This window comes from Neoarius graeffei, chromosome 14 (assembly GCF_027579695.1).
Source record: "Neoarius graeffei isolate fNeoGra1 chromosome 14, fNeoGra1.pri, whole genome shotgun sequence".
Classification (NCBI taxonomy): Eukaryota; Metazoa; Chordata; class Actinopteri; order Siluriformes; family Ariidae; genus Neoarius; species Neoarius graeffei.
The window spans coordinates 28,315,256-28,327,643 of NC_083582.1; the positions used below are offsets into that span (position 1 = coordinate 28,315,256).

At 40.8% G+C, this 12,388-nt stretch overlaps 1 protein-coding gene across 4 annotated transcripts in view; it reads left to right on the forward strand.

The window, feature by feature from the left end:
• Positions 1-12,388, forward strand: part of LOC132898099 (zinc transporter ZIP11-like) — a 365,574-nt gene that overhangs the window by 203,691 nt on the left and 149,495 nt on the right. For 2 of the 4 annotated variants that reach the window (XM_060939490.1, XM_060939488.1), the window contains exon 5: positions 7,716-7,854. In XM_060939490.1, the coding sequence (XP_060795473.1) occupies positions 7,716-7,854 (139 nt within the window). The remainder of the gene's footprint in view (positions 1-7,715; positions 7,855-12,388) is intronic. The other 2 variants (XM_060939491.1, XM_060939489.1) reach the window with 1 other exon arrangement.

Genomic DNA, 12,388 nt, shown 5'->3' on the forward strand with positions numbered 1-12,388 from the left:
ATGGTGCTGTGCGCTTAGAGTATGTGGATGTGACAACGAGTAGCCATGACAACAATGCTTATGGAGTGAAAACTCAAGTAAAAATGCTTTTATCTTGTAAAATAGTCATTTTAAGGAATTTGTTTCAGTCAGTGATTACCATTCTCTACAATTGTTAGTGATTGACACCTAAGCGAGGTTAGTTAAGCCTTTGTTTTATGGTATTACTATGCATTCTTAATTTGACTGCACACTTAATTATGGTACTTGTTGTTTGTCTTTGGGGGGGGAAAGGAATGCATGGCTCAGTGATGTTTATTTTTTGAACAATCAGACTCGTTGTCATTAAAGGCGAAGGACATGAACTTAGTTCATTATATGCGGAAGTTCGTAGTAAGAGTTCATTGTATCAGGGTTGTAGTGTACTTTAATGATCCCAAGGGGAAATTAAGTAAAAGTGCACCATCATTGTATTTGGCAAGTTGAACAACTTAAGCTGCTTCAGAAAGTACGGAACATCCTCTGCTGTGCTTTCTTGGTGAGAGAACTGATGTTCATCTCCCACTGGAGGTCCTGAGTGATGGTGGTGCCCAGGAAGTGGAAATACTCCACAGATGTTACTGGGGAGTCAAACAGGGTGATGGGAAATGGTGTCACAGAGCTCCTCCTGAAGTCTACAATCATCTCCACTGTCTTTAGAACACTGAGTTCGAAGTTGTTCTGCCTGCACCAGGACACCAGATGGTCAATCTCCCACCTGTAGGCAGACTCATCCTTATCAGAGATGAGTCCAATGAAGGTGGTGTCATCTGTGAACTTCACGAGCTTGACAGACTGATGACTGGAGGTGCAGCTGTTTGTGTACAGGGAGAAGAGTAGAGGAGAGAGGATGCAGCCTTGGGAGGATTTGATGCTGATGGTCCAGTAATCAGAGACGTGTTTCCCCAGCTTCATGTGCTGCTTCCTGTCAGACAGGAGGTTGGTGATCCACCTGCAGTTGGAGTCAGGCACGCTCAGCTGGAAGAGCTTGTCCTGCAGAAGAGCTGGGATGATGGTGTTGAAGGCAGAGCTGAAATCCACAAACAGGATCATAACATAGGTTCCTGGGAAGTCCAGGTGCTGGAGGATGAACTGGAGAGCCATATTGACAGGATCATCTACAGACCTATTGGCTCTGTAGGCAAACTGCAAGAGGTCCAGAAGTGGGTCAGTGATGTATTCAAGATGCGAAAGCACAAGGCGCTCAAATGACTTCATAACCGCAGCAGTCAGGGTGATGTTTCTGTAGTTGTTAGTTCCTGTGATCCTTTGGTTTTCTGAGGATGGGGATAATGGGTGGTTTTAAAGCAGGCTGGCACATGGCATGTCTCCAGTGAGGTATTAAAGATGTCTGTGAACACTGGAAAACTGATCAACACAGTGCTTCAGGGTAAATGGTGAGAAAGTATCAGGACCTACTGCTTTGCAGGCGCTCAGCTTCTTGAAGAGCCTGTTAACGTCTGTCTCCAGAATGGAGAAAGTTGTGGCTGTGGCCAGGGAGTAGGGGGCCACCAAGGTGTGAAGTTGTAGAGAGGCTGCAGCTGAGGTGGGGGTGGGGGGTGGACAGGAGCTGGTGTATGGAGTCATAAGGGATGATGTCAGGATAGTCCCATTGTCTTTCAAAGTGACAGCAGAACTCGTTCAGTTGGTTGTTCAGGCGCAAGTCATTAATAACAGCGCAAATGGGGAGCTGTAGGTTTGTACTTTGTGATCTGTCTGAGCCCTTTCCATACAGATGCAGAGTCATTGGCTGAGAACTGGTGTTGGAGTTTCTCAAAGCACAGTCGTTTAGCTTCTCTCACTGCCTTGCTAAACCTGTTCGTTGACACTTTAACTCTGTTCTTGTCCCCACTTCTGAATGCATCTTCTTGGTGTGTGATGGAAACGCAGCAGTCCTCACAGAAGCTGATGTAGGATGTCACAGCCTCTGTGAACTCATCCAGACTGTTGGTAGCAGTCCTGAACACATCTCAGTCAGTGTAGTCCAAGCATGCCTGAAGATCCTCGACAGCCCCACTGCTCTGCTTCTTTCATGTTCTCACTACAGGTTTACACAGTTTTAATATCTGCGTGTATGCAGGAAGTCACGTGGACCTGATGTACATTAAGCACCGTGGGGCAGCACGGTGGTGTAGTGATTAGCGCTGTCGCCTCACAGCAAGAAGGTTCTGGGTTCAAGCCCAGTGGTCGACAGGGGGCCTTTCTGTGTGGAGTTTGCATGTTCTCCCTGTGTCTGCGTGGGTTTCCTCCGGGTGCTCCGGTTTCCCCCACAGTTCAAAGACATGCAGTTAGGTTTACATGGGGCGGACTTGGGCTGAAGTCCCCTTGAGCAGGGTACCACCCCTAACTGCTCCCCAGGCACTGTGGTATGGCTGCCCACTGCTCTGGGTGTGTGCGCGTGTGTTCACCACTTCAGATGGGTTAAATGCAGAGGATGAATTTCACTGTGCTTGAGTGTGCATGTGACAAACAAAGGCTTCTTCTTTTCTTCTTGTTCTCTTCCCTTAACTGACTTTATTTAATATGTTAATTGACATAAATAAACCATCAGTAGTGTCAAGAAAGCAACTAACACTTTGTTGATTATTTTGTTTGGTTTATTATTTAATAAGCACATTTTTGCATTAATTAATGTTCAATTAATCATTAGCTCATAAGCCTACAATGACAACACATCAGTCAACACAACCAACAGTGATTGACACATTAATGAATGGTTGTTAACTGGCAAAATTCAGAACTGAAGGTGGATAATAGTTTTAATATTTACCATACATGAGTTCAGCATGATGGAATAGGCTATTTTAACATTTACTTTGTGATTGTTTATGTGGACTTTTTGTAATCATGGACAGAATAACACTAGTCAGTGCAGGTGTATTTTGTTAAGTTATAGTTTAAATCATGGTTGTTAATTAACTAATTTGATAAACCATGTTAGTTATTATAATAAAAGTCAGAGACAACACTAAGTGATAAATTATTCATTTGAATGTGAACAAATTGCTGCATGTTTGATGTCGAATCATAATTCAGCTCCAACACTCAACCCACTGCTGTGATCAAACTCAATGCAATATTTATGCTTCAAAGCAAACATAATTCATCAGCCTTTGGTCAGTCCATGCTCAGTTTGACAGATGTTGGATTGAGTTGAAGGGAAAACCTGGAATAGTAATGCTTAATGCCCAGCAGAGAAACGACTGTAATTGGTAAGAGATAAACATTGTATGGTCCGAGTTGTGAGCCAGAGCTTCATTTTCATGCTGCAGAACTTAATCGAGTGAACTCTGGGTAACGATAGCAAGAAATCTTTAGCTATACTGGAGTTCTTGCTTGTGATGAAAGCACAGCATGGGAAACTCTTCAGCAGACGCAAGCAGGCTGAGGAAGCGGTTTTAAAACATGCATATACAGGCACAAAGTAAAGGTGTTTTCAACTGCACTCATTTGCAGGAACGATACAAGAAATAAATTTTCTTGAAAATTAAACTTGCATTTCATATTTGCAGTGACTCAGTAGAAGAGTACCTGCTGTGCTTAATGATGCCACAAGAGAGAGAGAAGATCCTTTCCTGTTTCTTGTTCTGTTGGGTATTTCCTGGGAGTAGAATGGTTCATTATTTTCTTACCCCACTTATTAAGTGGAAAAGCTAGAATAAAGCGGGTGGTAAATGCAAAATGGAGATGTTTTGAACAGGAGAAATTGAATGTATTTTTAAGAACATTAAGTAATATTCTTCTTAAACATCTTGGAAAAAGTATCAGCTCTATATTCAGACTGGATTCCTCCTTTAGAGTGCTGTTCATAAATAATGTGCTGTAAAAGTAAGGAAATGATGCTGAATAATAATTTTAAAAAATCACCTGAATTAAAAATATACAGCTGACATCATTGACGTACCACCTGAACCTTAAACGACAGAGCTGTTAATGAAGTCATGTAAGCTCCATCATATAGTAGAATTTCTCCTCATATTTTTATCCTCCTCTGGCCAAAAGGCCTGAAGGGGGATTGTTGTGTCAATTTCAGTCCGTCTGTCCGGAGGGTGCTCACCTTCTGAAATCAACTCCTCTCACAATTTTTGGAGGAATTTCACGAGACTTGGCAGGATTCTTTGTTATATGTCAATAATACACATATTGTAATTTTGTTCAATTGGGTCACATTTTACCAGAGTTACAGCCCTTGATTAACAAAATTATACTTTGACAATTTCATGAGTGTGTTTTCCTTCTGAAATCAACTCCTCCCACAATTTTTGGAGGAATTCCACAAAACTTGGCAAAAGGCATTGTTGTATGTTGGTACTACATATATTGTTATTTTGTTCAATTCGGTTGCATTTTACCAAAGTTACAGCCCTTGATTAACAACCTTGTACTTTCATAATTTCATGAAGATGTGCTTGTCTTCTGACATGAACTCCTCTCACAATTTTTGGACGAATTTCTTGAAGTTTGGCAAAAGGCCTTGTTATATGACAGTAGTACGCATATTGCGATTTAATTTTGTCTGAAAATTTTACCAGTTTTGAACCTTAATTAAATAACTTTGACAATTTCATGAGGGTGTACATTCTTCTCACAATTTGTGGAGGAATTTCACCAAACTTGGCAAATGGCCTTGTTATATGACTGTTATACGCATATTGAAATGTTTAATTTGGGCAAATTTTACCAGAGTTATACCCTTAATTATTAACAAACTTGTACTTTGGCAATTTTATCAAGGTATGCTTGCTTTCTGAAATCAACTTCCCTCACAATTTTTATTATTCCCCACTGGCCAAAAGGCCCGAAGTGGGATTATGTTGTGGTGATGTCTGTCTGTTCCAGGAAGGGCAGTCACCTTCTGAAATCAATTCCTCTCTCAATTTTTTGGAGGAATTTCACAAAACTTGGCAGGATTCTTTGTTATATGTTGGTAATACACATATTGCAATTTCATTCAATTCAGTCACATTTTACCAGAGTTGTAGCATAGTTGCCAGTGGGGGATATTGTGCTCTCAGAGCACTCTTGTTTATTGTGGACTGCAGCAGACATTCTGAAAAATGTCCTTTCATTCTTTCAGAAAAGAGTGGTGTTATACATTTATGCAAGAAATATGGTGTTCATGAAAAAGCAGTTAGTTTAGAAAAATGTTTGTATTCTGTGAGTGCTCCTGAGTTTGTGTAAAGTTATGTAGAAGTAGACTCATAGGTAAGTAGACAAATATGAGGGATAGTGGACGGAGCCATGCTTGCAGAAACAGGTAGAGAAGTGTTGAGAAAGCCGGTTACATCTGTCTGTCTGAGAAGTTCCCAGTGGTTGGAAACCAGTTCTTAACTAAATAAATAGAACTATGTAGAAATATGACCTGATGTATACACTGTGAAGTTTCAGATAGCCTCTAGTCTGTAATTCAGTAATAAATCTGTGCAATTCATTGGGAAGTGAGGTGATGTTATTTTATGCCACGGCAGTAATATTTGCTTGGAGCTTCCTTTATGTCTCCATGGGGGCCATCCTCAGCAGCGAGTGATTCTCCGGTGAAGGAAGCTCCAAGCAAATCTTACTGCCGTGGCAAAAAAATAATATCACTTCACCTCACAATGAATTACACAGATTTATTACAATAGTAAAGATATTAAAAGGTTGTACAACCCCTGGCAAAATATATGGACTCCCTACTCTTGGAGGATGTTCATTTAGCTGTTTTACTTTGTAGCAAAAAAACAAATCACAGATATGACACAAAATTTGTTTTATTTAACAGCTGAACATTCTGGTTTTGTAAAATATAACTCAAAAAATTAAATGAAATTGTTATAATTAATGGCACTTTTTTAAGATCAAGTAGAGGAAAAAAATATTGAATCACTCAATGATGAGGAAAAAAAAAATATGGACTCGTCCTATAACTTGCATTTCTAAAACAAATACCTGCACAAGGCTAAATATGCAAATTAGTCTGCAGTTAAGAGAGTGCTTGTCAACCTGAGAGCAAGAGCGCTGTCAGTTGAAATAATGGAAAGTATTATAAAACTCCTTAAAGCATATACGCTGAATCAGGGCCTCACTTTTTGTTTATAAATGCCTTGAGACCTCAAGAATGGCATAGGAATAGTTTTAAGCATTAACAATAAATTTAATATAGTATTTTTTAAACGTATAAAGTTAAACATATAAAGATGACTGCCTGAAGAAAACAAGCAAATTTCAACAGTTGCTGATGATATGGGGTTGCATGTCAGGTAAAGGACCTGGAGAGATGGCAGTCATTATCTCTACAGTAAACACACAGGAGTACATTGAACTTTTGGACACTTTTCTCATTCTCTTAATCAAAAGTACTTTTGGTGGTGATGAAGTCATTTTTCAGGATGATAACGCATCTTGCCACAGAGCAAAGAGCATTCAAACTTTTCTTCAGGAACAGCAGATCAACTCAGTGACATAGCCAGCAAACAGTCCAGATCTCAATCCAAGTGAAAATTTATGATGGAAATTTAAAAAAAAAAAGGTCCATGACAAGACTCCATCCTGCAAAGCTGATCTGTCAGCTGCGCTATATGAGAAAGTTGGAATCTGACTGATAAAGAATATTGTTTTTCATTAGTGAAGTCCACACCTCAAATAATTCAAGCTGTCATAAAAGTCAGAGGAGGTGCAACAAAGTACTAATTGTGATTTTTTTTTTCCCATGATTCCATAATTTTTTCCTCATCATTGAGTGATTCCATTTTTTTTCTCTACTTGATCTTAAAAAAAAAAAATAAGTGCCATTAATTACAACGATTTCATTTAATTTTTTGAGGTATATTTTACAAAGCCAGAATATTCAGCTGTTAAATAAAATAATTTTGTCATATGTGTGATTTTTTTTTTTTGCTATAAAGTAAAACAGCTGAATGAACATCCTCCAAGAGTAGTGATTCCATATTTTTTGCCAGGAGATGTATGGTAAAAGATAGTAAAGATCGGTAGCACGGTGGTGCAGTGGTTAGCACTGTTGCCTCACAGGAAGAAGGTTCTGGGTTTGAACCTCGTGGCCGACGGGGTCCTTTCTGTGCGGAGTTTGCATGTTCTCCCTGTGTCTGTATGGGTTTCCTCTGGGTGCTCCGGGTTCCCACACAGTTCAAAGATGTGCAGATTAGGTAAAATACCCAGCCACTGGGGTTGTACAAGCCAGTGCATACTTGGTGCCAGTCCCAAGCCTGGATAGATTGGGGAGGGTTGCGTCAGAAAGGGCATCTGGTGTAAAACCTATGCCAAATCAAATATGCAGAATAGATCCTCTGTGGTGACCCTGAACGTACAGGAAAAGCCAAACAAGTAGTCGTATAGTAAAAGATTGCACATACAGTATGAAAACAGTTTATCTCCAAGTCTCATTCATTATTCAGTCAGTCATTTCTTTTAGATACTATATATTATCAAGAAGCTAAAATCAAAAAATGCCTCTGATGTTTGGACTGAAGATCCTTTCAGCACACCCACTATTATTTGACTCGATAGCATGCAGGTGCATGGAAGAGTAATGACTCATAATCTCACTGCCCGGTGTCATGCAGAAGAGGATAGGTTCTCTTTGGAGTGTCTTTCTGATGTCGCCTCAGACAGTTTTTCCTGGTCACCTCTGACTTTTTCATTTGAGATCTAAATCTAAACCTATGCAAATGAAATTGAATTTAATTTTTTTCCCCCTCCAGGGTGTTGAGACAGATCTTCATTTGGCTTTGACGCTACCTCCTGATGCCAAACCAGCAAAAGAAAAAATGGAGGACCCTGTAGCCCCACCCATAACTGAGGAGCTGTCAATCAGGATAGGTAGAGGAGGAGCTCACTCAGGCAAGCCTCCATTCATACACCCATCTTCTGCCATCCCAGCTAAAGCTAAACACACATACCTGAAGCCTCAACTCCTAAAACACTGTTTAGTACCACAGCAGTTCTCTGATGGCTTTTTGTATGGGTGCATCTGGCTATATGTACTGTATATCTAACCACCTTTCACTTTAATCTAAACAGCCATCTCTCTTCTACCTTCTTTTCCATCTCACTGTTGTGCTATACGGTAACTCTGTTCTTTATTCTCCTGCTTCCGAAGCACTCAATAGATGACTTGCAACCATGTGATCAAAATGTGCTACGTCATGAGAGTCCGCCATGATGGTGGATATACAAAGCAATTAGGATGGCAGCCGCTGAAAGCGTGTCTGTAAACAATGCTGAATTTTCTCAGTATTACCATGATCTGAACGGTCGAGTGAAGAGTCGATGCAAAGAGAAGATAGATGTGTGGTTTTGACCCGTATTATTTAAAAAAGTCAGACTTTTCTGAAGATAAGACACTGATACCAACCATCGAGTACCCAGATATTGCATTCTATCTGGTTTGGCAGACTTCGTGGGTCGACAAATCTCAAATGACGGCTTATAAGTCCATGGAAACTGATACTTTCTTTGTCTCTGGATGGGTAAATACCTTATTAATTAAACCAGTCAATGATGACAAGTAATTGCAAGGGTAAGTTTGGGCTTCTTTTGCATTTAGTTTACTTCTATGTGTAAACAACAGATGCAGTGTGACATTTTGACAAGTCTCTAGCTTTATGGCTCACAAATCACATTTCAATTTATTTCAGGTCAACCACTCTCTATAACAATTTTATAATTATAAAATTATAACAATGACCGAGTGAAGCCCGACAACAGAACACTCATTTTATAGCAAAATTCTAGCAACACGAAATAAAATTCCATGATGTTATTGAGAGAGCTTTTAAATCTCACCCGAGATAAATTGATTACTGCAAACACGAGCTGTTTTGGTTTTAGCCTCTGTTAGATCAGCCCTGCTGATGATGTTCAGCCGTGCTCATCTCCTCTCCGCACTAAGCCTCAGAGTTTCCTCGCCCTCTTTCCAAACCACGGATGCAATTCTAAAAAATCAGAATGTGCCACGGTCACGAGTACTGTTGTGACCATAACCATATACAGCACAAAGATATGGCATAGCTAAAAGAATGCTTAAAGCAGTGGAAAAACAAAGAGAGTTGCACACGCGTGACTGTTTTTTCTATGGAATGTCGCTTGACCCCGCATTTGTATCTCCACCAACATGGCCAACATCCGGGTTTCTATTTTGCTTTGACGTCACTTGCGAATACTCTTCTGCTTCCGAAGCACTCAATCAAACACACTGTCTCGAGCTACACCTGATATTCTGTGCAGCAGATGATATTCAATGTAAGGTTCAGGTCACGGGACTCATTTTAAATTAGTATAAATGTTGAACAATGCTTTCTTTGATGTTTCCAACAGGAAAATGGTGTTTAGATCTTAAATATCTGAGAGATTAAAAATGAGAAATATGGTGAAAGAAAGTAACAAAAGTTATTATTGTTTGTAAAAATGCAGACCTGCTATTCCTGAACATTAATGCAGTAATGCACACACACTTTATAAAAGACAAAGATGTTACATGCTTACTAGCCCTTTAGCAGTCATTATCGGTTGCTCTAAACCTCAGAGGCATGGCCCATGTCTGTCTAAACAACTAAAGCTAGACAGCCTTTTGAGTTCATAAAATCGGTGAAATTTAGTTCCCTCTGAAATGTGGTCATTGTGATATGTTTATTTCTGTAATATCTCAAAAAAACAGGCCATTCTGTAGCTGGGAATTTATTACCTCACCCGCTACAGAGTAAGCAGGGCGAGGTATTGTTTTCGGTTTGTTTGTTTGTTTGTTTGTTTGTTTGTTTGTTTTGTTAACAATATTACGGGAAAATGGCTGGATCAATCTTCATGAAACTTTCAGGATAGATGGGCATTGGTCTCAAATAGAACCTCCAACATTTTGAGGGTCATCCGGTCAAGGTCACCAAAAAGGTCAAAATCGTTTTTGTTGTGGCTACTGCTTCATATAGAGGTGCTAGCCACTACGTCATCGTGCTGTAAGAGTGTAACAGTCGCGCACTGCGCATGCGCATACACGTGTTCCGATTAAAATGGCCAGTGAGTGTATACAATTCGGTTCGTCATTCGAAATAAATGGGCTAGACTAAAGAAATCACTTTCAGACATGTTTATGCTTATTACAGAGGGAAAGTGTGTTCCACTGAGCTCTAGCGCTGGGCCATTTCCAGGAAATAGAAGTTTCGGTCATGGTGACAGTGTCTGTATGTCAGCCTTGGTTCGGAGGTTTCAGTTTCGAAAACTGTAAGAGGTAAGAATAGAATAATATAAAGTACAAACACTTTGGATTATGCTTCATTTTTTGGCTACTGCCTCATATAGTAAATATATATGCTATATTTACTGTATGGACATGGCATCAGAAAACAATTTTATTTATAAGCAGTAGCCATATGTACCCATAGGGTACCGATTTTTTTTTTTCACAATATCTTCCTTCATATTCATCATAAGTGCTATCGGGCGAGGTTTGTTTTGCCTGGCAACACTTGTTTAATTTGAGGGGATTCCCTAGCAAATAATGCGCGTGGAATTGCTGACTTCGCGCAGTCAAGCAGACAGAGAAAGTCCGTGTGCGTATGCGTAGGTTTACCTGTCGTCGTCCTTTGGGTTTTTTGGCAGCTGGGGTCCACAGTGTTGCATTACTTTGTTTTTAATTGCTACACAGGACAACAAAACAAGGACAATGGACAAAGACAACAGTGCACAAACAATGAACATGAGATGTGCAGTGAACCAAGGAAAGAGGTAGATTTTCAAAAGTGCAAATTAAATCCCTGAGTGATTTATACAGTATCAGTGATTTGTATTAGTGCAGTTATTTATATGTGTTTCTTGTATTACCATTTTCTACACCGCTGAAGGGTGGCACGGTGGTGTACTGGTTAGCACTGTTGCCTCACAGCAAGAAGGTCCTGGGTTTGAGCCCAGCGGTTGGCGAGGGCTTTTCTGTATGGAGTTTGCATGTTCTCCCTGTGTCTGCATGGGTTTCCTCTGGGTGCTCTGGTTTCCCCCACAGTCCAAAGACATGCAGGTTAGGTGAATTAGTGGCTCTAAATTGACCATAGGTGTGAATGTGAGTATGAATGGTTGTTTGTCTCTGTGTCAGCCCTGCGATGATCTGGCGACTTGTCCAGGGTGTACCCCACCTCTCACCCATAGTCAGCTGGGATAGGCTCCAGCTTGTCTGCGGCCCTGCACAGGATAAGTGGCTACAGATGATGGATGGATGGATACACTGCAGAACAATATTGAAGACACCAAAAACTTTGCAACACCACAGGGAACACACATGGAACTATGTGACATACAAAAAGTAAAAAAAAAAAAAAACACAGGCTACAGGAATGACGGACCACATAAGAAACAAGGGGATACAAAAAATGTGAACAGAGACAATAGAAGCAAAAAAGCAATAACAAAAAAAGGTGAAAAGCAGAAGAGATAAACCAAAAACAGATTTTAAAAAATATCTACACAGCGATTGCAATGCAAAAGAACAGCAAAAGAGAGTGCAAAACCCCATCATTCCCCAGCCACCGGCGAACATCGCCGCACCCAGCACCCCAGACAGGCCAAACCCAGGGCAGCAAACATGAGAGTAGAGCCGGCACCAGTGCGCAGCTTTGTCCTTACCTTGCACTGCGACGACCTCAGGCCATCTTTCCAGCAGCTCAGTGTCCGTGAGCACCATCAGCTGCCAGGTGGTCCACAGTATGCAGGGCGTTAGCACCCTCTTCCAGGAGCATTGTTCCTTCTTTCCCTTATTGACAGGCAGCTATGCTGAGTCATTAGCAGCAGGTGTACAGTGCTTGTGTGGCTTATCGATATTGTAACACATATCTGCAAGTAAAGGTCTGGACTGAATCTGCCGCACATTGATGTCCAGCCCCACCAGCCCATGCACCACCCCAGCTAGACTCATCTGAGCCGCCAGATGCAGAAATGCATGCCACCGGCCACCCCATGACCACACCAGTTCCCACCCGCCAAGCCAACAGCTGGGAGACGGCAGAGCATCAACTCTACTGGCCCCACACGTTTCATTCACACACTTGCGTTCTCCATTTTTCTCTCCTGTTTCTAATTTGTATCCCACAATGCCTTGCGTGAATGGGGTAAGCCCACTACATGATGCATGATGTAGTATCTTGAATTGGGTCATGGCGAAGCAGGAAAAAATAGCGGAGAATTTAGGGCCATGTGGCCCTAAATTAAATGAGTCAAAGAAATGGCATTGTTTGTTATGCTCTGATAAAAATGCCTTCATTTATTTGGTCTGCTCTCTCGTTCTCCAGCCAGTCTGCTGTTGCTGATCTCAGGTCAGTCAGGTGTGAAAAGCAAGAGCTTGAGAAGTACTTTTTTTCTCTCTTTTTTTTTTTTAAATGATGCACAATTGCTAACT